Here is a 26413-nt window from a genome sequence, read left to right as displayed (position 1 = left end):
CCGAATTTACAGGAAGGCAGAAATCACTATTTGAGGACTTTTGTGATGGAAGTTACTTCCAGAGTCATCCATTATTCTCAAAACATCCCAGTGCTTTACAAATTCAGGTGTACTACGATGAATTTGAAACCGCAAACCCTCTTGGTTCTAAACGTGGAGTACACAAGGTTGGTGCTCTTTATTTTGTGCTTCGAAATCTACCTCCCAAATTTAATTCAAGACTGATGAATATCCATTTGATTGCTCTATTTCATGCGCAAGATGTAAAAAAGTATGGATTTGACCCCATCCTGGAACCGTTGATTCGTGACATAAAGATTCTAGAGACAGATGGAATTGAACTACCCATATCAACGAGTAGAGTTTATGGCACAATATGTCAAGTAATTGGAGACAACTTGGGGATGCACTCAATACTTGGGTTCACAGAATCATTTAGTGGACATTACTCCTGTCGTCTATGTTTAACTGAAAAGGCTGATATCCAGTTAGTTTACAATGAGGATGATGTTAGAGTTATTTTGCGTGATCGTTCAATTTATGAACAGCACTGCAGTGAGTTAGAATCTGACCCTCAACTCAAGTCAACACATGGCCTCAAAAGAAACTCGACACTCAATAGTCTCCAGTATTTTCATGTGTGCCACAACTACTCTCTAGATGTGATGCATGATCTCCTAGAAGGAGTTGTGCAATTTGAAATGAAACTACTGTTTGAGTATCTTTCAGAAAATTTTGTTACACGCAGTGAATTGCTCTCCAGAATATATTCATATGATTATGGATATTTGGAGAGAAAAAATCGTCCCACAAAGGTTAATCTAGAGCACAATGGAAATAGCATAGGGCCCAATTCTATATCCAGTCACTCTGTCTTGTCAGAAACATTCCGTTGCTGTTTGGTGATATCGTAGGGATAGGTGATAAAAATTGGCATTTGCTCCTGCTCTTACTTCAAATTCTAAATCTGGTGTTTTCCCCTTGTATTTCTAAAGGCATGACTGTCCTCCTGAAGCATTTAACAATTGAGCACCATGAGTTATTTAAAGAGTTGTATCCACAAAAAAACTTGCTGCCCAAACACCATTTTATGGTGCATTATCCAGCCTGTTTCGCAAAATTGGACCGTTAGTCCATATGTAGAGCATGAGGTTCGAGGCTAAGCATAAAGTTTTTAAGAATACACTAAAGAATTTCCAAAAACATCACCAAATCTCTGGCAAAAGTCATCAGATGTCAATAGGCTATCTTTGGGAAACAACACCATTCAGTCAAGTTGAGTGTGGACCAATGAAAACATTTTGTTGGAATGATGTTGAAAATGGTGGAAAGTTGGCAGGAATGCTACAGAATCCAATACAAACAAGCATGCTTTCCATGAACTGGGTTAAACTAGATGGGACAGAATATAGACCAGACCTCATTGTATGCAATGAAATTGAGAATGAAATTCCTGTTTTCAGTCAGATTCGAAAAATACTCTTCATTGACAGCACTGTGTATTTTATCGTCGACAAACTTTTCACAGAAAAATTTTCAGATCATCATCATGCATTTAAAGTAAGAGATACTGTGAGTTGGGTGAACTTGTAAAGCCAACAGCTTGAAGTTCTACAGGCCTTTTGATCTGCAGTGTACATATGGGTCAGATGATGGGGAGTATATTGTACCTTCCTTTGTGTTGGTGTAATTGTTTTAGTCTGTGTTGTTGAAAATAAAATGTCAAACTGATACAGCGTTTTGACTTATTTAATTGAATGCACATTGCACACATGTATTTTTAGACAAAATACCAATTACACTTAATTACCTTAATCAGGGTTTGTATGAGCACTATAAGTGCGGGAGTAAATCTCTTGGTGTTGAGATATTGACACACACCTGGTGTAATTTCAACACTAACTTGGTTTTAAATGAGGGGGTGAAACACTAATGGTGTTAACGGTGAACACTTACAGCAGGGATTCCCCAAAAGTGTGATGCGTGCACCCCAGGGGTGTAGGCGCTGCCACCAGGGGTGCTTGTGAGAGGAAAGATTTAATGGCGGTCTGTTTTTTAAATGGGATTTTTCCATACAAAAAATTTAATAGGCCTTGCCTATTGCTACAATGTTTCTTTACGTGGCTGAAAATAACCGTGCTTTCTGTTAATGAGCCTGTGTATGTCACTCGTCCTCTTAAAAGTGGAAGCTTGTGCGTAGCTTTGTTGCATTATCTTGAAACTTTGTTGATGTTGTTATTGTCATGTGTGTTCTGGTTATTTGCGCATGATTAAACATGAGTTTTTATATGCCGATAAAACAAAGCTTTGTTGCGGGGTTTTTTAAGTGGAGATTGGGGGTGCGCCAACCCGGTTGGGACATAGAAGGGGGTGCGCAGGAAAAAAAGTTTGGGAACCGCTGACTTACAGTGTTGTTTTTACACTAAGCAAGTGTTAAAAAAAGTAACACTATTTAAAGTGTTGGTTTAACTCTATTTAGTGTGGACCTATATAAACTCCGAAAAAGTGTTAATTTTAACACTGTGAGTGTTGATTTAACACTTTCAAATTTGCTGTGTATGTGTGATATGTCTACAGCTAGCAGCCAGATAGCTTAGTATAATGAGCAAAAGCTAGCCTTGCTCTGCTGTGAAGGCACAGCAGAAAGAAAAACTGCAGAATTATTTGTGACAGGAAAGCCACTCAGACAAAATGAAGGCTGCTTCTATTAAAAAAATAACACACCAACATGCATAACCTGTTGTAAGGAGTATAGAGCCAATATGAGCTGTTGAATCATTTCCTTCTTAAGCCCCGTAGAAGATCTGTAATGGCAAGAACATCTCTTGGGACTCATTTGAGTGTGCATTTTACACAATCCTCTTGGCTGGTTGGCAATTACATTGCTGCTGTTTGAGCAAGTATGTCTGCGGTGTGATTGTCTGGCACTGGCCTGTCAGCAGCTAAAATTTGTGACTACTCCTATGTGGCAGCCTGAAGGCACAAATCTCTCCTCTGAGCTCCGGCAGTCGCCTCAGGTTAGGACTGGGTCCATCACTGCTACTATCAGAGCTGCATCAGCACATTCTGTCTTGTAGGGTACACACAACTTGACTGGGACATACCAACATGCTTCCACAAGACTAAACACAAGTGCACACACAGACACACACACTGCCACACACACACACACACACAATCCTAACACAAAGGCCTAACTACAGGCTACTTGCTCTAACTTGAGTGCGACCAAAATGCACTTCATATTGGATAATCACGAAGGCTGTTTTCATAGCCAGCAGGGCCTCAGAATTTCACATGAAGACATAAGCAGCCCTCAGCAGTATTTAGCTTTACTGCTGTAAAGCATATGGCCCACTCACAAGTCTGATAACAGGGCTTCTTCCTGATTGAACAAGGGAAAGGCCCACATATAGTCTAGGTCAGTGGTTCTCAAACTTTTTTCAATTATGTTCCCCCCGTGAAATATTCTGTGTGCCAAGTACCCCCTAACCAGCGCAAAGCATTTAAAAAAAAAAAAAAAAGCCTATATAAAGAGGTACATTACAGCGCTGCACCACACCTGTTTGATTGACAAAACAACAACTTTGTAACTGAAAAACATTTAAATACTACTTCAAATTTTTTTAATCCATTACTAAATTAATTTACTATTATAGTATAATTTTTTTCAGGGAATTATGGATGACTGATATTTTTAAATTAACATATTTAAAAAGAAATCTCACGTAGCCCCTGCAGTGCTCCAAAGTACCCCTAGGGGTACGCATACACCCATTTGAGAAACAATTATCATATTATAGGTTAAAGTCTGAAATCCGGCACTAGAGGCTTTTACCCCTCGTTAGTCTCTCTGTGTGTCACCGTTCTCAAAATGCCTTCAATATGACAAACAACAACAAACTTCGAGCTAGCAAGCTACACGCTGAAAATGGCAAGTTTTGAAGAAAATTTGGATCACGCAACAAGGCAGGCCTGCTTGGTTCTTTCAAGGAATGATTGTAAAGATTTAAAAATAATATGTTTACGGCATTTATTAGGCCTACTATCTAACTGGGACGTTTTGGGACCGATTTGTGGGATTGCGGTAAGAGCAAATTATGTTTAACCATGTATACAGCTTATTTATATAGCTCACGTTACTCTATTGTGTGAACAGTTAACTTTATTTAATATTGTATGTGGCGTTTTCTTTTGTGGGGTGCAAATGTTCCACCAAAACAACTTTGCAGGGCCACCGTTGCTGAGTCAGGAGCCTAGTGGCACCTAAGATGATTGTGATTGGTTTAAAGAAATGCAAACAACCCAGAGCGTTTTTTTCTCCTATCTTAGAATGTATCTGTAGCCACACCTTAGTCCACAGCACTGTGGAGATAGGTCTGGCAATGCGAGACTAGCCTACATGCAAATACTTGAATCATTGAGTCAAAACTGCCTGCAGATGTGTCTAATGAATTTTAATTTTCCTGCAGCAGCACTTTCACTTTCATGAAAAAGATCTTTTGCAACCTTCAACAGGATTTCACTTCTCACTACCCATCATGGTCATTGGTAATTTATCAGTAAGTTTATTTAAGAGTTAGATTCCAGATAATTTTATCTTCCAGATATAAGGAATAAGGCATTTTGTGAAATGTGCTAATTTGCTTTCTCGCCAAGAGTTAGGCTAGATGAGAAGATTGATACCACTCTCAAATGGAAGAGTTGTGTCAATCTTCTTACCTAACTCTCGCCAAAGCGAATAAACATGCTTCCCAACATGGTGAACTTTTTGTAGGTGAGAAAAAAAATTGCAATCACTGAAGTACAAGTTCAGACAATGAAAGGCAAAAAGTCTGCTTTTTGTTATTTTTGTTATAGCCTATATTTAGATTAATATTGCAAAGCAATATTCCTGGATTATCTGCAATCCCCCATAGAGCCCTCCATAACACCCTGCCCTTCATTTAACAAGGTTTTCTTTTAATGTATATGGGCTTTATCCGGGATACAAGGAAGGAGAGCAATAACCTGACTGGAATACTCTATAATGCTGCGAGGCCGTGTATTTGAGTTTCAGTATGTAAGACCTGCACTCATATACTGCACTCATGAACTCATGCATGCAGCTGCACTGTGGATCAGGAATGTGTAGGTGAGTGTGATTGACTTACTTGGGATATTGCTGCATTTGTTGGTCCTGGTTGGATTTGTGTTACACGATGAAGGTGCAGACAAATAGCAAATATAAAAGAAAAAAGACTTATACACATGCATCAAACACAACTGCTGTAAATAACTGACTGACTGGACGAACAATTCAATAATGAATGAAAAACAATTTATCTGAAAAGGCTAGCAGCAACACCATATTAACGAAGAGTATGACTGTCTACTGCATAATGTTCAGTTTAGGCTACTAGTCATGGGGAATGCTGTGATCGGGATACTCTGTGTACTTTCTGTAGCAAGATCAAGTGTGAGAAATACCCCTGAGGCTGTCATAAGGATATAATCTTGGTTTGGGCCTAGACTAGAAGGAAAGCCTTTGTTACAAACTATAGGAATGAGGTTTGTGCATTTACCATGCAGGGAGATTCTAATGAAAAAAGAGAAAAGTATGATCCAGCGTTTTTGGAGATTAACCCATAGGGACAAAAGGGCAGTACACCAGCCGCATATGACATGCACATTGCAGGTCATTGAACCTTATTGCCAGACAAGAATGAAAATAGTAACCCTGCCAAAACCTGGATGTCAAAGTTTGGGGTTATTTTTAACATCTAATGCCAACATTTTCCCATTTGTGCATGGCAACGATACAGTTTGGTTAGGTAACTAAACCACCTTGCTAAGCTTAGGATATGCTATAGGCAACTAAAACATAACTACATGAACTCCATCTTGCAGCATAAAGGCTGTTGGCATTGGATGTAAAGTTCAGATTTGTGTCATATGGAAGAAGTTCCTATAGGCTGGAGGTCAACATTTGGCAATCCGCTGCTGTCTCATCTCCTTGTGTCGACATCTGTCAAAGCTTCAGAATAGTAGCAGTTTTATGACATTCGCTTGCAGAATTGACACGTGCCAGCTACTTATCTTGAATACTTGATTACTATCTGTATAGTCTCGCTTTGCCAGACCTTCCTCCACAGCGCTGCGGAGGAGCGTCTGGCTAGTCCGCAAAGCATTCTGGGATGGGAGAAAAACGTGCTCTGGTTTAGGCTATTGTCATTTCTTTAAAGGGGTGATAGAATGCAAAACTGATTTTACCTTGTCATAGTTGAATAACAGCAGTTTGGTGGGTAAATAGGACATATAGAAGCTCAAAATCCCATTGACACCACTTTACTATGAAAATCTCATATTTTGAAACTGCCGCTGAAAACGGGCGAATCTCAACAAAGCTAGAAGTTGACGTAAGCATCCCAAGACCTGTACCTGTGTCACGCCCATGGATGAATTAAGAGAACGGTCACGCCCCAACATTTACAATGGCTACACAACTGACCTGAGATCAGGTAGTCTTCTGAATCTAGGTCGCGCAGATCTCTGCTATTCCACTACAAAATTCACTTCTGAAACCTTTTTTTTCAAAAATGGATGGCTAATTGCAAATTTTGTCCGACTGTGTGCCGGAATTCAGCGGCCGGTGCTGCCTGGGTTGCTACATCGCCGCCTTGCCTGTCCTCCTTCACAGACCCCGGCCTGCTGTGAGCTCGATTGAGCTCCATCATGGCCACAAACTCACCCTTTCTGGTTGACTGGACTACCAAACGACGCTGCCCTGACAGAGCACCAGGGCCTGCAGCTCGCTGTTCTCCCTCCCCTCTTCCTGCTAAATGGCCGGTGTGTGACTGAGAGCGCAGTCAGCGAGCTTGTTATGCCCGCAATCTCTTAGGTTCCAGTTAATCTTATAATGGATATGTGTGTTGAGTTATTCAAACAAACGATTGGGGAAATAAACACCTCTTGTCTGCGAGTCTCATTGATAGAGCCCGCAGTGAGCTGGAGTCCATCAATGAGAGCTAGCTAGCCTCCTCCTAACGAGACCTCTGAAATTCACAAAAATGCATTAAATTGAAATCCGAAATCAGACAAGTGTTAGCTAAGCTTTGTAAGACCTTGGGGAACCTGTAATATACATGCCGTGACAAAATTCAAACTGTAAATATACTATAGTTATGCCAAAAGTGTAATTAGCTAGCCGCAATCGTTTCCCATAGTGTTGAATGGGACACATAGCTAGCTAGCTGCTCCTCCTAACAAGACCCCCGACGTTCACAAAAATGCCTTAATTTGAAATCGGACACAACGGTTAGCTTTATAAGACGTTGGGGTAGATGTTATATAATTGGCGTGACGAAATTCAAACTGTATATATACTATAGTTGTGCCGGCAGCCGGCCGCGGAGCCCCGGTAGTGCAGTAATCCACAAAGGATGACTTTGCCCTGGGTATGGAGCCCAGCAGGCTGCCGCTTTCTCGTCAGACTGTGTGGAGCTCCTAAAGTCCGACACGTCTTACCAAATTTGCAATTAGCCATCAATTTTCGTAAAACGGCCCATATTAGAGCTTTATATAGTTGATTTCTCTCATAAAAAAGTCTCAGAAGTGAATTTGGTAATGAAACATTGCAGTGTCTGGAATATGAGATTCTGTCGCTTCTCTAATGTGTGTGTATGGGGATTCGCTCAACCAATCAGCACACGTCTCTAATGTGTGTGTATGGGGATTTGCTCAACCAATCAGCACGCAGCTCATCTAAATATTCATAAGCATACCATATTTGGAAGAAAAGCTCTTTTAACAAATGGGGCCAAAACACAGGGATGCATAAGGGCCAATAAAATATCAACCAGGCCATTTTCAGCCCAACCAGTGTTACATACCCCATTAGGAGACCATAAGGAACAGTGTGAAATACCCTATATAATCATTCTATCACCCCTTTAAACCAATCACAATCATCTTGGGGGGCGCTAAGTTCTGGACAAAGCCCTGGTGCCGCTGCAAAATAGCCTCGGGAAGGAACTTGTTTTGGTGGAACATGTGTACAAGCGTTCAAAGGTTGTTTTAGTCATGCAACAAAAAACTAAGATTGGACAGATAGTCTAGGTAGCTGTCTTGGTTTACCCTGCAGAAATCTAAGGAGCAGTTAAATCGAGTCCTCAACACAAAGAAAGCGGAAGGTAACAGACATCTGGCCAAAAAGAGTGCAGAATTTCCGGCGGCAACGGACCAATCCCGGAAGTGGAACGTCATGGATATAGACTACTATCTGTATGACACGTCAGTAAGACGTACAAGTGTCAACAGATGTTGGTCAATAATGTGACATTCCCCAACAGCGCTGTGCACAGACATTTTGGGGGCAGATGCTCTCTTATGATTATTTATGAAAAATAATGTTACATCAAGGGATTTGGTTGTGTTTCAACATATATTAAGTAGGGTCCTCCCCCAATTTGTTTTAGTGTCAAACACTTAATTATCTGCATTCTGGTGAATTTCTATGCACTAATTTCTGGTGAAAATGTCTTTATTTGTGTAAAGGAAAACACATATTCAGGTGTGAGGTGACAATTAAAAATATAAAAAATAGAGTAGAATAGAATGATGTAAGGCTCTCAGGCATCCTGTATTGCTTTCAAATCCTGTAGATCAACTTTTCTAATTTCATGTTATCTCTATGCAGCCATGATTTTCCCTACCCCCATTTTTGTCTTTTCTTTGGGGGAAGTAAACTCTTTGTGCATGTGGCACCTGTTCACATCAATGATACATTAATGTATTAATAGTTTAAGTGTGTTTAAGCAAGATTTCTAATTATGTTTAGAACTTTTATTTATTTGTAATGGCATCTTGCAATGTAGATAGTTTGGGAGATTTCTACCTCCACCCCAATACAATTGAGGTTGTTGGTGGCTGAACTATCAGAAAATAACAATAATAATAATAATAATAATAAAATTTGAACACCATCATCTGTTTACAAACATAACAACCCTGGTACTCTGGAGAGACTTCACTGTGTATGTGTATAGCTTTCAGTAGAAATACCGCAGAAATGCTCATAAAAACTGTTGACAATGTGGTCTGAGGATTATTCAGAGTCACAGGGATATTCTGGAAAGACATAGCTGTTGGTCTTTGTAAATATAAATAGTGCTGTGAGCACCACAAATGAAATTCCATTCACCTCCATTGTATTGAGAAAGCAGCAGATGTCGCAGAGACTGAACAAAACATTGTTTTGATGCATGAGCTTTGTTATTTCAGTGAATGTTGCAAAACTGTCACAACAAGGACATCTGTCATAGCTTTCTGTACATAAAATTAAGTAAACTCTGCACCAGCTCACACAAACAAATATCTACTGCAGTTGTAATCTCAATTAATTATGCAACACATCCAAACACACAACACAACAGAATAATATGGCAGCTGAAAAGTGGTGTGAGTAGGATGTCTCTGAGTGGCTAATGTGGTGCCACAATACATAGAGGCAACCCTTCAAAAGGCTTTTCGTGTTAACAGGTGGACTAACCTGTTTTCTCTCCATCCTCCTCCTAGTGTAAATATATTGTAATTCTTCATCTTGTCTAGATCTGAAAGAAATAAAGGAATAGTTATCCATTTTGTTTGTTATATTTTCTTTGTTTAATTCCTACAAAAACGGATGTAAAAACTACATATTGAGGTTTTGCGTGGACTCTGGAGTTATGTGCAGATGCTTCCTGCAGCCTCAGCTGGTTGTCTGGCAACCTCAAGGTGACGACAAGACACCAACAGTCCAGCACATAACACTGCAAAATGTTTTTACCTTAGTTTGGACAGCTGTTTCCAGTCTGTATGCTAAGCTAAGCTAATGTCTCCTGGATGTAGCTTCATACAGTACCATACAGATATAAGAGTGGTATTATTATTATTATTATTATTATTGTTGTTGTTGTTATTATTATTATTATTATTATTATTATTATTATTATTATATTATATATATATATATATATATATATATATATATATATATCTCATCTGCAAGAAAGCAAACAGGAATATTTCCCAAAATGTCAAACTATTACTTTAAGTGTGCTCTAAAGCAACCTCTCTACATCTGCATATAAATACATAATGGGTGAGGGCAAATGATACCCAAAGCTTGCCTAATTATGTGAATAATGACAGAAAGCCAAATGAAAGGTGTTTTCAGGAATGGGCTATATATCAGTGACGCCTTCACAAAGCTAAGCAAACTACTGGAAACACTAACATACAATACATGTAGTAAATGCCATGGCTAGGTAGTGGTTCCTTGATAAACTCATAATTCTCTCGGTTCTGTTATTCACTCACATGGCTTTTCCTCCCTTCTAGCCCCGCCCCTGTGCCATCTCCCAGGAACATATGATCTTAAAATCAGTTGTTACTTGCTGTCCAAAGGTCTCCTTTTGTAAGTGGATCAGGCTTTTGCTATCAGGTCTCCCAAACTCTGAATTGAAACTCTTTTTTTAGAGACTTGTTATTGTGAATCCCACTACTTTTGTTGGTAAGACCTGCGCTGCTTAGCAGCTGAATGGGCAGATAGTTGAGGTTAGGCATTGACCTCAAGTGGTTAGAGTTAGGATAGCACAGGGATCAAGGGATAGGACCGGAGCACGCAAGCATGGAAGCCTCGCCAATCCCAGCGCTTCATTGCTACGCAGGGCCCGTCTTGCGAAGAAAAGCATTGGGATTTATAATAACGTTTTAGAGACAACTTGTGAGAAGGGTTGTGAACAAACACTGATTCAATAAAAAAAAGGGTAACACTTTACTTGAAGTTATCTCCATAAGAGTGACATGACAGTGTCATGAACACATGACACTGTCATGACACATAAACCCTAACCCTAACTCTAACTCTAACCCTAACCGAATGACACTTAATGATGGAAGGGTTATGTCATAAATGTTTATGACTTTTTTATAATGTTTATGACACGTTCATGACAGTGTCATGTCACTCTTATGTAGATACCTTCAAGTAAAGTGTAACCAAAAAAAGTTTGGGTACAGTTGCTTTATAGGTTAGACTGTGTCAAGAAAATGTAAAAAAAAAAAAATATATATATATATATTATAAATTATATATAAATATGAATCATTTAGTATGGCATATATATCATTTAAAGTTACACAATGTATGTGTATGTATGTGGTATATATTTATGTTTGTATATAAACAGGTCTCTCTTGAGAATGAGACCCTGTGTCTCAATGAAATTGCCTGTATAAATAAATATATATCTATATCTATATATATATATATATAGTATGTGTCAGAGTTGCATGCAATGCTCATTAGGGGCGAATTGAGTTCAGTGTCTTGCTTAAGGACCTGGATATGTGAACCCTGTGATGAATGAACAAACTGCTACTCCTGAGGCAAATGTGTTGTGCCATAGATATCAAGTTTAATATTACTTTCTCCCTAGAGCCATTCAATAATTGTTAAATAATATCAATAGACAAAAGCTTACCTAAACAGTTCTAAATAATACATACCTGAAAATAAAATCAATTGATGCCTAATATGTGGTGTTATGAAGGAGGAGAGTACTGCTCTGAGGTCTCCAGTGCCCCCTGCAGGGTCATTTGTTGTGATCTTCTTGTGGTGTGTCACAAAAACTACCTCTTCACTATTTGGTAAAGAGCTAAACCAAATAATGAACTTGTTCTGTTAAGATTAAACTAGCAATAAAGATGTCTACAAATTAGTCAGGGACATTATGTGATGATGACTGCATTTGTTGCGTTTCCTCATTATCTTGTTTCTTGCCTATATGATCCCAAATCAGCTTCAGTCCACGCTTATATAATATTCATAATATAACGATCATCGCTAGGAGAAGAAGCATGAAATATATATATGTGGATGCAGCTGTAAATAATGAGCAATCCTACATGATTTTGCTTATCAAAAAAAGAATATTTTTGTGTTTTGGAACGTAACAGTGGTTTTATAATTACAGTTAAATGTCTATGTCAGGGTCAGCGAATGAAATTCTCCTACAGCCTCACAGCATGTGACACAGTGTGAACCAAGCTGTGCTAAATTAGGTGTAATCACACCAAGCCAAAGGGAAGACTACAGCTTTCAGATGATTCACCACAGCAAACAGACAACAGGCTATTTATCCCAGAGGGAGTCAGAACACTGAAACACACTTCTCTCTGTCACCAGAGGGGGAAAAAACTAGGCCACTGTGTTTTTCTCTGTTTAAAACTCTTCAGATCTGTCTGTAATACAACATTTAATGTTTAAATCTCAGGATGATTTATTTTTGCACTTCTGACAATACATTATCAAACAGTTCATTTAAAAGATACATTTGTATATGCCAGTCCTACAAAGATATTAAAGCAAAAATTATCTCTGTGGTGTTTATCACAAATATTTTCTGTTGTTATATTGTAGCTGTGTATACAAATATAGATTGTCCAAGAAACAATGCATACATCATGAGATTGATCAGTGTCTAAGAATGTAATAACATCACAATGATTAAGATTATGAATTTACAGATTTACATTAGAAAACACCATATACATGATATTATGGGCAGGAATAAATTCAATAAAATCGGGTTCATGAAGCAATAACATTGAGGTGATCTCCAGGGCTGCACATAAGAATCCCATCAATCATAGAGATATTTTCTTTTCATAAATGGATAAGCAGACAGCAAACCAGAAAAAAAAGCATTTATGAGGGCTGCTCAGGATATATTTTTAGGAGCTGAATACTACTTATTATTGCCTCTGAGATGAGCAATCTCATTAAGTGCAATCTGCAAAAAGTAAAAGAACATCACAGAAATATGGAATACTGTACTGTATGTATAATACTGTACTGTATGTATATTTCAGAGTAGTTTTAAAACGGATGGTTCACTGATGGGATAAGCAGCAGGATTAAAATTATTTCTAGAAGACACAGAGAAGCCCAAGTTCTGGACAACAACCTAAAATTCAAAGCATGCCAACACAAAGCCTTCAAAATATGAGAATAATGAGAGTGGGACAAAAATGGGCAATAAAAGGAAGAAAAAGCTACTTTAGACGTTTGTTAAAGGCAGGTTGTGAAATACCACGGATAAAGTCTTTTCAATTTAGTCTTTGGATGCAATACAATGGCTTACTGCAGCAATGGAGGAGAACAGAGGGAAGACCAATGCAGCGGCTGAAGTCTCTTTCTTTTTTTTACCAGCATATGGGTGCGGTCTTCTTTTCTGTAAACTCGGCACAGTTTGGTTGGCAGGATCAAGGGCCGCAGGTCAGACATTCAGTTGGTGTATTAAAGCTTTACCTGAGCCCTGCTGCCAGCTTCTCCATCGCAGCTTTGCGCTCTTCTGCTTTCTGCTGTGAACGACGCAAGACGTTCCTCAGCTCCTGAAGATGGTCCAGTGTGCCCACCAGCTCGCCCTTCACTGTTTTCATCTGGCTCTCCAGCATCTGTGTGTGATGGAGGGAGTTTCTCCTTTGTCGTCTGCTGGAGCGCACTTTTTCTTCCAGGTCTTCCACTGTAACAAGCAAACCAGAACAGACACTGTCACTCAACACAACCACCAGCATGAGATTTTAGGAATTTTAAAATGTGAAGTTAGAATGTTTTGTTTGCGATACAGACCCATGTTCTCCTGGTAGCCCATGCTATCTGAACCAGACTCTGTCTTCTTGTCAAACAGGTTCTTGGTCTGCTCCAGCATCTTCTCCATCTTGACAAGTTCGGCAGCCTTAGTGTCGCTGTCGCGACGGATCTTCAGCAAGTCCTGCTCCCTCTGAGTCAGCTCACTGTGAAACTTACTCATGTTGAGTGATACAAATCTAAACAGCACAACTCTTAGTGACCTGCTACACAACAGCCAACAACCTCAGTGAGCATATGACACAAGGATGCTTCCTCTGAGCCTGAAGTTAACATCCAATAATGTTCCACTCTGAAGCAAACAGTAGACTTAAGGTATCTTCCTGCTGCTGTAGCTCATGAAACACTGGTTTATTTGCAAATGAGCTGTACTGCTGTAGATATTTGGCCCTTTATACATTTTTGTAACCTCAGCACATGTCTGGAAGTCATCTAAAACAGCGCATTCTCAGTACGCATCATTACAATTGGCAAGTCATAAGACTGGCTTCACACAGCCCTCCAGCAAAAAGGATCATTTGTACCCTTGCTCACTAGTGACAAAGTTCTATGAAGAGCAGATTTTAGCAAGTATGTCCCTTTTGAGGATTTAAAAGTCTTTGTTCACACCTGAGGTTTAAAACAACTCACGCATGAGCCGAACAATATGAAACCATAGCAGTTACGTCTATGGGCTATTTACAATAGTACTAGATACTTTTAGCATCTTAAACAAAAATATTTTCTAGCCAACACAGGGCAGGTCTGTGATATGAAATCAAAAATGAAGAATATCAAATGCAACATAGAAACAAAGAAACCTTGAACATATTTCAAATTAGATGGACACAAACACACTGAATAGCCATGCCTTCTCTTTTATTGATCACATACCAAGAAACATAGCAACAGCTGCTACAGAGCAGTGTCTTAACAACTCTGTTAGTCAGTATGTATGTCAGTGACCTACTTTAAAAGTAAATGGAGAACTATTCCACTCGGTTCTGTGGACACATTATGCAAAGCCATGCCTTGAGGAGGAGTACAGGCACAGCACAGGGTATCAATGGAGACTCTGTTGTGCCTCATTTGAGCCAAGATTCAGAGTTTTGTGCCATTCCTGTACAGCAGGTCAATGTTGCTCTGTTGTATTGATTCAAAAATAGAGCTCAACACACCTGGGGGCTTCCTGGTTGGCCATATTTGCAAAGAGGTGTCCAAGCATCTCTGAATGCTTTGTAGTCATAAGTTGGGTGGTGATACATCTTCCCAGCCACTCTCATTACTCGTCATGTAGTCTACATCCACGACGTTCCACTTCCGGGATTGCTCCGGTGCCGCCGGAAATTCCGCCGGATGTCCTTCTCCCGCCGATCTATGAGGACTATAGTAGTAGTAGTAGTAGTAGTAGTTTATTTTGAACATGTAAAAAAACAAAAAAAAACAAAAAAATATATATATACATACATACATACATATATAAAATTTACTTCTCAGCAAAATCTACCAAAATTATTATAAGTAATTCAAATAAGAAATTCCCATGTTCAAAAAAGAGTAGGAAGAAGTTCATAAACAAACTTTTCTAGTATAGGAGGGGTAGCCCTTTCTCTATTTTTATCCTTTAATTAAATACAAAACAATTCACCACAATTCTTCTTTACATACACGTACACCATATATATCTACCTACCTACAGCTCACATATACCCATGCATACACCGACACAGATGCATACATACATACATACACACACATTTACACTTCTTTTCCATCTATCTTCTTCCTCTACGTCTATCTATAGTAAATCAAATAATAACACATCCATACTAGACTTAGTATATAGGTCCAGGAACCATACAGTCAGTATACAATACTATCACCTCGAGACCTTTTCGTATCCATTCAATATATTAATTTTAAATAGTCTCTTAAAATTGCTCACTGTTGCACTATAGTTACCTGCTCCTCAGATCTCTGCAGGTTAAATCCAGACAGATAGCTAGACTATCTGTCCAATCTGAGTTTTCTGTTGCACGACTAAAACAACTTTTGAATGTAGGCTACACATGCTCCACCAAAACAAGTTCCTTCCCGAGGCTATTTTGTAGAGCCACCGTTGCTCCGTCCAGCGCTTAGCACCACCGAAGACGATTGTGATTGGTTTAAAGAAATGGCAATAACCGCTCGGAATTGCTGCCGAGCGCTGCATTTAAAGCTCATATTATTTCAACTCTGACCCCGTAGTTGCTGATTTTTCAAGCTGCAACTAAAACCAGAAGCAATGAGTATACCTGCACCACAGTTTGTCTCTGTGCTCTGCGCACTACCTCGCAGTTTTTACTCTGATCACGTTTCACAGCGACAGTAAAACTGTATTTAAAGTGCTCATATTATGCTTTTTGGCTTTTTCCCTTTCCTTTATTAGGTTATATATCTTTTTTGTGCACGTTATAGGTTTACAAAGTGAAAAAGCCCAAAGTCCACCCCAAAGGAACTTACCATCTCCAACAGAAAACACTGTTCACAAACTGCTCCAAACAGCTCTATTGTAGTCCAGCCTTTACGTCCGTGACGAACATGCGTCACTTTGTAACATATGTTATAATGCTCGCCTAGCTGCTAGCATGGCATGCCCTCATACGCTGCTTCTGAGTCCTTACCTAGGTACTGTGCATGTGGGACTCCCAACAAAGATGGAACAGAAGTGTGATACCTCACTCTGTAGCTTAAACAGAGAGCTCAACACACAGGGTGAAAAGAGGAGCTGCAGCAATGTGCATTACAACAAAAATATGGTGTTTTTTGAAAATTAAACCATGTAAACCTATTCTGATATAACCTCTAAATACAATTATGAACCTGAAAATGAGCATAATATGAGCACTTTTAACATGTATTGTGTGTATTATGTAACTGTGGTAGTGGTCTGTTACACCACTACCGTATATTTGATCAGTAGAACATTTATTATTAAAATAGAAAACATTACACTTCATGACGTTTTGTATTTATAACACGTGTTGTAAAAAATGTATCACTGTGCACCAACAGTTATAGCAGTTACCTTATGTAAGTCACTCTATTAGCTGACTGTTGTAGGCTACAATGACAATAAATGAACCTTGAACCATATGCAGTTTAAAGTATAAATGATTACATAAATATTAAATAAATACAGTTTGAAGCAGAAATAATCAAAAACCTAGTTTAGGCTACTTGTTCTATTCAAATAAATTAAATCCCTTTGCTTGTAAATGTCTCCTCGTATTCCTTTTATGAAAGAACACATTATTTGATACATTTTGATACATTTTCATTGCACAACTAAGATCCTTTATGCGCTCCTAAATTTTTCTACTTAGGAGCCATGTGCTCCTTGGGATAAAAGTTAGCGTTGAGCCCTACAATAAACCAGAGTACGTTTTTCTCCCATCCCTGAATGCTCGGAGTGTGGACTGGCTAGACCCTCCTCTGCAGCGCTGTGGAGGAAAGTCTGGCAATGCGAGACTTCTCATCATGCTCACAAAACTTTCTGTATATCCACAAATAGTCTCGCATTGCCAGACCTTCCTCCACAGCGCTGTGAAGGAGGGTCTGGCTAGTCCACACAGCATTCCGGGATGGAAGGAAAACATGCTCTGGTTAATTGGCATGTCTTTAAACCACAATCGGCATGGGGGATGCTAAGCGCCGGACGGAGCCCAGGTGCTGCTGCAAAATAGCCTCGGGAAGGAACTTGTTTTGATGGAACATACCAAAACAGTTCAAAAGTTGTTTTAGTCGTGCAACAGAAAACTCAGATTGGACAGATAGTATAGCTAGCTGTTTGGATTTACCCTGCAGAGATCTAAGGAGCAGTTAACCATAGTCCTCATAAATCCACCGGAGTTTAAAATTCCAACACAAAAAAAAGTGGAAGGTAACAAACATCCACCTGAAAAGGATGACATCCAGCAACGGAGCAAGTGGAACGTCGTGGATATAGACTAATCCACAAATAACACATGTGATATGTGATACAGTTCCTCATGTTTGCAAAATGTTTGGTAAAGCATATTATTTCTTGTCTCTGGTTAAATATACACTGCTGCATAAGTTTGTCGTATTAAAATCAGCTTCTTGTATTTTTTTCACATCCCACTGATCAACAAAATAGTGGCATGGTCATGTAGAGCAGGATTCCCAAACAGGGATATTTGTATCCCATGGGGGACTTCCACAGTTGCCAGGGGGTATGTGGAAAGATTGTAAAGTATGCCCTAGTTTGGAAAAATAGAAATTAGAATTTGATCTGAAGAATATATCTGTAACTGTAACACCTAAACACTACGGGGCTGTTTCCCAGACAGAGTTTAAAATAACTGAGGACTAATTCTACTTAAATTAATACGGATTTAAAAAATGGCTTTTCGAGACATTGCTTTATTTGAGATTAAGTAGTACCCGACTAAGGAGTTGCAGACTAAGGTTAATAAAGACTAACTAGCTACTCTCTGTGAAGCTCGATTAGAGTAATGTTGTGCACTTGGTGCAGACCTGAGGTTGCTTCAAAAACCAGGGCTGGACCCTTAAGAAACATTAACATTGTGTGGAACTGGAGTAAATCACCCAACCAAACAATGGACAAAGGTAAAAGACAACGTTCAAAGAATTTCAGTGACTTTGAAAGGACCCTTTTGAAGCAAATTGTGTTAAACCACCCAATTATTGAGAACAAACAGCATGATTCAGCAACAGAAAACAAGAAAAAGACTGCTTGGACTTCAATTTGCAATGAATTTAACTCGAATGAAAAAGTAAGCAACAGGACACTTCAACAACTTCAGGTAAGCTACTGTATTATTGTTGGTCTACTTTTACATGTCAGTCACTTTGAAATGTTGCTTCATTTTGATCCAACTATATTACAAACAGCATCATACAGAATTTAAATTTTTTATATTGTCTCATCTTTCTAAGATCCTGTGGAAAAACATAAAAATAAACTTAAAGAAGACAAATGCTGTTGCACGTAGGGAGCATTTCAAGACTGGTGGTGGACCCCCAGAAAGACCGGAGACCGATGACCTAGGAGACTTGTTGACTTCGATCATTGATAGCCAGCAGCCCCCGGAAGGTATCGCTGATGATGATCATGTGGACAGTTCAGATGGGGCCCTGTTCCAATCCTCATTTGGTAGGCCACATTAATTCAATATGTGCCATCCTTAAACTGCAGGGAATATGTATTGTTGTCAGTCGTTTCTTGCAGTCCTATAACCAGAAATATTTCATGAACTGAACTTTTGAATACATATTGTTCACTAATGCTGCAATATAATACTTTTCAGATGATCACCAGAGCTTGGAGGTCCTGAGACAGGATGAAAGTCAGCCCACTACAGCTGCAGCAGCCTGGAGGGAAGATGGTGTCACTAATTCTGGCCAGATGAGAAGGACCAAGAGGCTGACCATGCATGAGAAACTGGCCATGGAATTCCATGAGCAAAATTAAAGTATTTAAAAGATGAACATGAAATGAAGATGAAAATACTTCATGTTGAGTTAGCCATGAAGGAGGAAGAGAGAAACATGAAGCAGCAGCAGTACCAATGTTCTACTGAAACCAGCACCAGTTCAGGGTCCCGATATCTCAATTTGTGAAATAAAACTTTTGTTCATCAATCTGTGGCAATTGTTGTCTTCAATCATCTGAGGTAACTTTATTGTGAGAAGTGCCGCAAAGCAAAAGCATCTCTGCATGCCAGTCCATACCTGTCATTGTCTGGCTCAACCATGGGAAGATCTGGTTCATCCCTATGTTCCATTTGAGGATCTGGGCAGCCATGCTGTTTGAGGTCATTGTGAAGCACTGCTGTTGCAATTATGACAATACAGCATCTTCTTGGTTCAAAGCGCAATGTGTTTCTGAGACACTGGAAACGACTCTTCCATACACCAAACATGCGCTCCACTGTACCTCTGGTACGGATATGAGCTTGGTTGTACCGCTGCTGCTCAGGTGTGACTGCATGAACAAGAAGTTGGTCTGTGCATACCCACTGTCACCAAGTATGATTCCACTATGTTGACCACCTTCAAACTGAGCGTACAGACAGGAGTTCTGGAAAATTCTTGAGTCATGAGTTGCACCTTTCCAACGTGCAGCAATGTTGGAGAACTGCATAGTGGGAGTGCACACACTTTGTACATTTATTGAGAACCAGTTTTTACGATTTCTGTACTCCTCAGAATCTGCAGTAGAGGGACACTTTATTGGAATATGACATCCATCAATACAGCCAATGACTCCAGGGAACTTTCCATATTCAAAGAACTTCACCTTGTAGTTGGCTTGGCCAGCAGCATCAGGAAACTTGATGTAGTCGTCCTTCAGTTCACATATAGCTTTGCACACATTGTGGACTATTTTGCACACAGTTGGTTCACTTACGCCACACAAATCGCCTGTTTCACGATGGAAGGTTCCACATGACAAAAACCTTAAGGTGATCAGTAACTTGTAGCGAAGGAGGGATAGGCATTCCCCTAAAAGAATCAGATGAAAGCCTTGTCTCAAGCAGACTAATTATGTCTGTTGCAGTTGCTTTGTACATGTGAAAACGGTCACGAAAGTTGATTTCATCAAAATCATTCAGTGGGTTGCTCCTGTCCATAACCAGCCTTCTGTCTGGTCTAAATGGAGCTCTTTCATCATCATTAAAATAGTCCAGGTAATCCATTTTCCTCTATTGCTAAGGTCAATCTGGAGGCCAACATCAATTAATCTGAAGTTAAACCTGCCTCTGGCCAGGTTTAGTTTAAGCCTTTACTTAAATCTAGACTAGTTCTAATCAGACTTCTGGAAATCAGAAAGTCTGAGACTATTTTAAACCATGTCTGAGAAATTCAATTTCAGTTAGTCCAGCTTAAATCTCCAATTTAGTCTATGATTAGTCTTAATCAGTGTCTGGGAAACCACCTCTACATGTTGCAATTATGTAAAAGTGTGTGAAAACTAGTTAGCCAAAAGTAATGAATAAATGGTAGAAATAACTAGTTACAAGTAATGACCAAACCGTTCTAATGATTAGCTAAAGTGAAAAGCTAAACGTTTAAATGGTTACCTAACAGTTGAAATAGTTTAGCTTAAAGTAATGGCTTATAGTAAGATTAATGGATAAATGGTTGAAGCACTCAGCCTCACACCATGTAGTAGCAGCCTAGAAGAGTAGTAGTACAATTGCTGACCTGACCAAACCAATGTTAATATTGACCTTAATAGTTCAATTGATCAACTTTATTGTTTTGTGTGACATAATTAACAATATCCACTTTTATATCATGAATAGTGTTACATACATTGTGAATTGATGAAATGGTATGTGAGTTCATCTGACAGGGTTGTGGGGGATACCTCAGACCAAAAAGGTTGGGAACCACCGATGTAGTGCTTGATTAACCAAGCAAAAGAGCAATTATGATCACTGGCATATGAAAACAAATAGTGAGAATGTAGCCAGGGATCCAATAAATTGCTGTTTGACTCTGATGTTTACAAACACGATTAATGTGAACAAACAATCTCATACAAAAATAATAAAATCGTTTCCGTTGTTAGTCCTGTCAATCTATATGTCAGTCACAGTTTAGGGAATAACCTGTGTTTTGAATTTTGGCAGTTGTTTGACCCTTTTACTCAGTTACCTCACATATTGCGCCTTTAATGTTCTTCCCTTAACTAAAAGTAACTTGTAAGGCTGTATTCTCATTGCATATTTAAGTCAGTCACTTTATTATCCCAGATGGGAAAATGTATCTGTCAGGAGTGCATGATAAACACATGATAACACATACAACAAACAATGCACAAATATTGAAATGACAACAATACAAAGAGACACAATACAAGTAGAACACGTGTGGCATTTTCCTGAGGCACAGTGGGTATTATCTGGCCTGAGCCTGTTTGGTGTTTTGGTGATGGGCGTGTGCTGCAGTGGGAGGGAGGTGCAGCAAAGGGATTGTCACTGGCAATCTTGCTGCACACTGCACTTATGGTGTCAAGATGTACTGCACAACAGAGAGCCATCCCGTGAATGCTGCACACTTGACTGATGAAAACTGTGTTGCTGGTGGCCATCTACTGTTTTCTCTTTCTCCAGCTTCCCCTCTGTTGTACACAAATACAGTTCACTGTGGTGTCAAGCAGAGCCAATCAGTACTAATTGCAGTGATTAGACATACATATGGGCTGATTTGTGATAAATTACATTCTAGTTTAATAAGTGGTTCATGTTGAAGGCCACGCTCGGTTTTCAACTTCCTGTGCTATTATTACTTTGCCATGTCCCTGTATGAAGGGCACTCATCTCTTGGGCTTTCTGTGGCTTCTTTTGTTGTTCCTGGAGTGTGACTAGCACTGCCTTGGTCTCCAGCTCCTTCCTCCAGGCTGGCCACATGCAGAAACAAAAAAAACAAAAAGTTTTTTTTAACTAACTGAACTTAAACACAGACCTTACAAATCTGGGGATGATACAATACAGTCAGCATCCAGTGGTGTAAAGAACCTAAGTACATTTAATGAAGTACTATACTGTAGTACAGTTTGAGGTGCTTTACATTATTTTACAGACATTGATTCTTAACCCCACCCACCCTTAGCCACTACACTTTGCATTAACCTACATCCTGGACTATACACCTGCCCATTGCACATACATACTATATATTTTTGCACATTCTGCAATAAACAATTCAGCCTTTTTTTCTTATGTTAAACAGCTATTTGTTTCTGTATTTATTGTTCATTTCATATTCATGTTTAATATGTTTATGTATGCACCAACCACCCAGCCAAATTCCTTGTAAGTATAACTTACTTGGCAATAAATCCTTTTCTGATTCTGATTGCTTGAGTAATTTCATATTTATGTTACTATGTACTTCTATTACAATACATTTCAAAGGGAAATATTTTAGTTTGAACTCCACTACATTCATTTGATAAATTGAATTACTAGTTACTTTACAGATTAAAATTATTAATACAAAATATTATCAACAAATAAGATATCATGTTATTTTCATTTTAAATTGCGCTATATATAAAGCAATTAAAATTTGCATTTACCAGCTGCAACACTGAAATCATATGTATATCAATCAATCAGATTATAGATTTTGATCCAATAATAATAGTAAGTACTTTTTTTGGCAACACCTTTATTAAAGTTTGTCCTCTAGCATTTACATCTCTGCTATTGCTCTCACTTTCTTCACACACTCCAACTGAACACCCTATGTGACTCAATTAAATTTCAAAACAATGAAACATATATTATCAATGACATTGATAACATATTGCTTTACCACAGGGACATTTTTACTTATTTCAAAGTAAACAATCTCATTTTAAAACAGAAAAGAAGAACAGTTATTTCCTTTGGGGTAATCCAGTTAGAGGAGTGACTCATAACTAGCTGTGTTAGACATTTGATACACTCCTCTTTAGGGAGGGATTGTGTTCCAGAGATCCCTGTATGCATGTGACCAAAAAGTGCATACTGTATAGCATTGTTGATCACATTTCACCCTGATCCAGCAACTCTGTGTTCCCAAGCCTGCCATGTGGCTGCTGCAGTGTATCATGCTGTGTTGTGTTGTGCTCCTAAGTCTTCAGGCTCTCTCTCTCTCTCTCTGTCTGTGTGTGTGTGTGTGTGTGTGTGTGTGTGTGTGTGTGTGTGTGTGTGTGTGTGTGTGTGTGTGTGTGTGTGTGTGTATGCGCGTGTGTGTGTATGTATGTGTGTGTGTGTGTGTGTGTGCATGTATCACATTAGATGAAGGAGAGTGGGACATTAAAGGGTCAGCCACTCTACATAACATTTCACTGTCTAATTCCACAGGCTCATCATGAACACATTAGTCATCACATTTACATAAAACACTCTCAAAGTGAAGTACACCATCTGTTATGTAAATGGTACAGCATATTTACAGAAATGCTGTTTCATAAATACATGTATCTTTGGTGTGTAAATTATTTCAAATCATCAAATCTATCAGAATAGAGAACACTGAATGACTAAACCACCAGTTTTAGAAAAATGTCTGCCTCTAAGGAAGCGTATCTTGTATGCTGAGTAAATACTTATGTTGTCAATTTAGCCGCAAACTCGTTTGAAGAATATGTAAATTAATTAAAAATTGTTTAAGGATATATACTCACATAAAAAAACAAAAGGGCAAATCATTTTCTAAAACAGCAGGCAGTAAGATATATTAGGCTTTGGACACACATACAAAAACTTGCCTAAATATAGAATTTCATCAGATTTATTATTTAACATTACATGTCATTTAGCTGATGCTTTTATCCAAAGCAACTTACAATTGCTATATATATATATATATATATATATATATGTCAGAGGTCACACGCCTCTAGAGCAGCTATGTGTTAAGCGTCTTGCTCAGGGACACATTGGCAGATGTATCGTAGTTGGGCTCGAACCCAGGTCTCCCACACCAAAGGCATGTCTTATATACACTGCGCCATCACCACCCCACCAGACTTTAAAGGTCTGGTAATCTTACTTTGCTCTTTACTGGACCTCTTCCCTCCTCACTAGCAGTTAGAAGTGTCTCTAAATCTGAAATCAAGAATCACTGAAAAAGATTTGCGACTGCAGGAAAAAATGTCTCTTGCATCCTTCTAGCTCTTGAGCGTGAACCCACTCCCACACATTATGAATGTCCTTGTCTTTTGTACACAGAATGACTTATGAAAGCTGGATACATGCCATAAAATTGTAATACAGGAGTATCACCATGAGGGGGAAGACTAACATCATTTATTTCTCATGAGTCTGTCTGCTCTCTATATTTCTATTTGTAAATAATATTCAGTTTAAAATGACCTATCAACCTCACATATAAACTGTCACAAACAACCGCCTCAGGATTGTCCACGATCTCTGTTAATGATAATGTGACAATGTACTGTAATGTGTCCCAGACAGCCAGAGCATCTTCTGCTGTCTCCCACATTCACTTTCTTTGGGGTGCGTGTTAAGGGGGCGGGGAGAGGGGGTCAACAATAGTAACACATTTCAAATTATAAATGAGTCAAATTATTGGTTGCATTTGAAGCAGGAAGTTTTAAATCCAATCCCAGTAATGATGTTAACACATAAAGCAGACAATGCACAGGCATGTTAGTGATATCCCTGCAGCTGATATCCCCCCAGGTCTTGACTTGTCTTGAGATAAAATCCTGAGTACTTCAACTCTGGCGCAGATGCAAACTGTTCCAGATAAGAAAATGTTAATATTATTTCTGGTGGGCTGTGTGACAGATGTTCTGTCATTTGTTATCTCAGCTACTTACTGGGTTGTGATGCACGTTAATGGAAAGACAAGGTAATGAGCAGGTGTGGGCTGCAAGACTAAACGGGGATTATTGTTGTTAATGAAAGGTAAACTGATGTAGGCATAGAACTCTCTGCAGATGTTTTCCAGTGGTAATTAATCTGAAAGATTGTGGAGAAGGCCTTCATTATATTAGACATTGTGAATCTGTACCAGGCATCCAAAGAGGACAATATCTGAAGCCCATCAATCTCAGTATTTCTCTGCCATCAGCAAGGTTGTTGTTTGTTCTTTTATGGAAATATTTATTTTATCTGCCCACTTAAAGTGCCTCAAGGTAATCAGCATTACATAATCGCAGGAAATACCTTATCTGCATCCAGTTTCTTTCCTCTAGGCTCATGTAACTCTCCTCCAAACTGTAATCTCCTCTCCCAGCAAATCCAACATTCCCAGCATATGATGCTTTGTTCCTGTCTTCTAATGTTCTATCTTAAAAGAAACTTAGCAATGCAGCTATCCCAGCTCTGTTGTGCTACATGCATTCTTTAGTCTTGTGCAACACATCTGTCATGTCTAACTTTTCACACTTGGCAATGCTTTTTCATGAAATGCAATCACAGAAACTTAGACTGTTGTTTGTTCTGATGGATGATAATGCATCAAATGTGCTTTATAAATGAGTGCCTATTACTTTTTGCTGTTGAAATCTCTTCATTTACAAAATGCTAAGAGATCTGCAGAATCGAATACAGAAGTCTTTTCAAATATATAGGGCAAGAATTTTTGAAATCTTACAAATTTAGGGTCCCTTTACTCAAGACATAATATAGACAAAATGTGATATGCTTTTCATAAGTCACATTAATATGCAATAAAGAAGAGGATGCTGTCCACCCTTTGTTCCCCCACTGTTTAGATTCAATGGCAGAAGAAAAGACATGCATTTAATATAGATGTAGGCTAAACCCTATAAATATAATGAATAATAAAAATATAAATCAAAACAACAAGGATGATGTGATTCATGATCCCACTGTGGTATTGGAGCTGACAGCTTCTGTCAGCTGACATGTCCCTAAAGAACCCCTCAAGCTTTCTGTCTCATCTCCCAGTACTGGGATAGTCTGTCTGAAATGTTTTATTTTTTTAAAGGTTATTTTTGGGGATTTTCCACCTTTAATTTGACAGGACAGCCAGGTGAGAGAGAGGGGGAAGACATGCAGGAAATCATCACAGGTCAGATTTGCACCCTGGACCTCTGCGTCAAGGAATAAACCTCTCAGTATATGTGCATCTGCTCTACCCACTGCGCCAACCCTGCCACTGTTTTGTGTTATTTTTTTAAACCAACACAACATTACTAATCTTCCCTGAGGACAGTTTTCCTGGGAATTGAGGTAACATATG

General features: G+C 38.9%; 1 protein-coding gene across 1 annotated transcript; it reads right to left on the bottom strand.

Annotated features, from left to right (window-relative positions):
* Positions 1-12277: 12277 nt before the first annotated feature.
* si:ch73-389b16.1 lies at positions 12278-14023 on the bottom strand. Its single transcript, XM_039811702.1, has 2 exons — positions 13655-14023; positions 12278-13547 (listed from the first exon to the last, which is right to left on the bottom strand). The coding sequence occupies exons 1-2, from the start codon at positions 13833-13835 to the stop codon at positions 13330-13332; spliced, it is 399 nt and encodes a 132-aa protein (XP_039667636.1). The 5' UTR covers positions 13836-14023; the 3' UTR covers positions 12278-13329.
* Positions 14024-26413: the final 12390 nt, after the last annotated feature.

The sequence above is a fragment of the Perca fluviatilis genome, chromosome 9 (genome assembly GCF_010015445.1).
Source record: "Perca fluviatilis chromosome 9, GENO_Pfluv_1.0, whole genome shotgun sequence".
NCBI lineage: Eukaryota > Metazoa > Chordata > Actinopteri > Perciformes > Percidae > Perca > Perca fluviatilis.
This window is presented reverse-complemented; position numbering and strand designations above follow the sequence as displayed.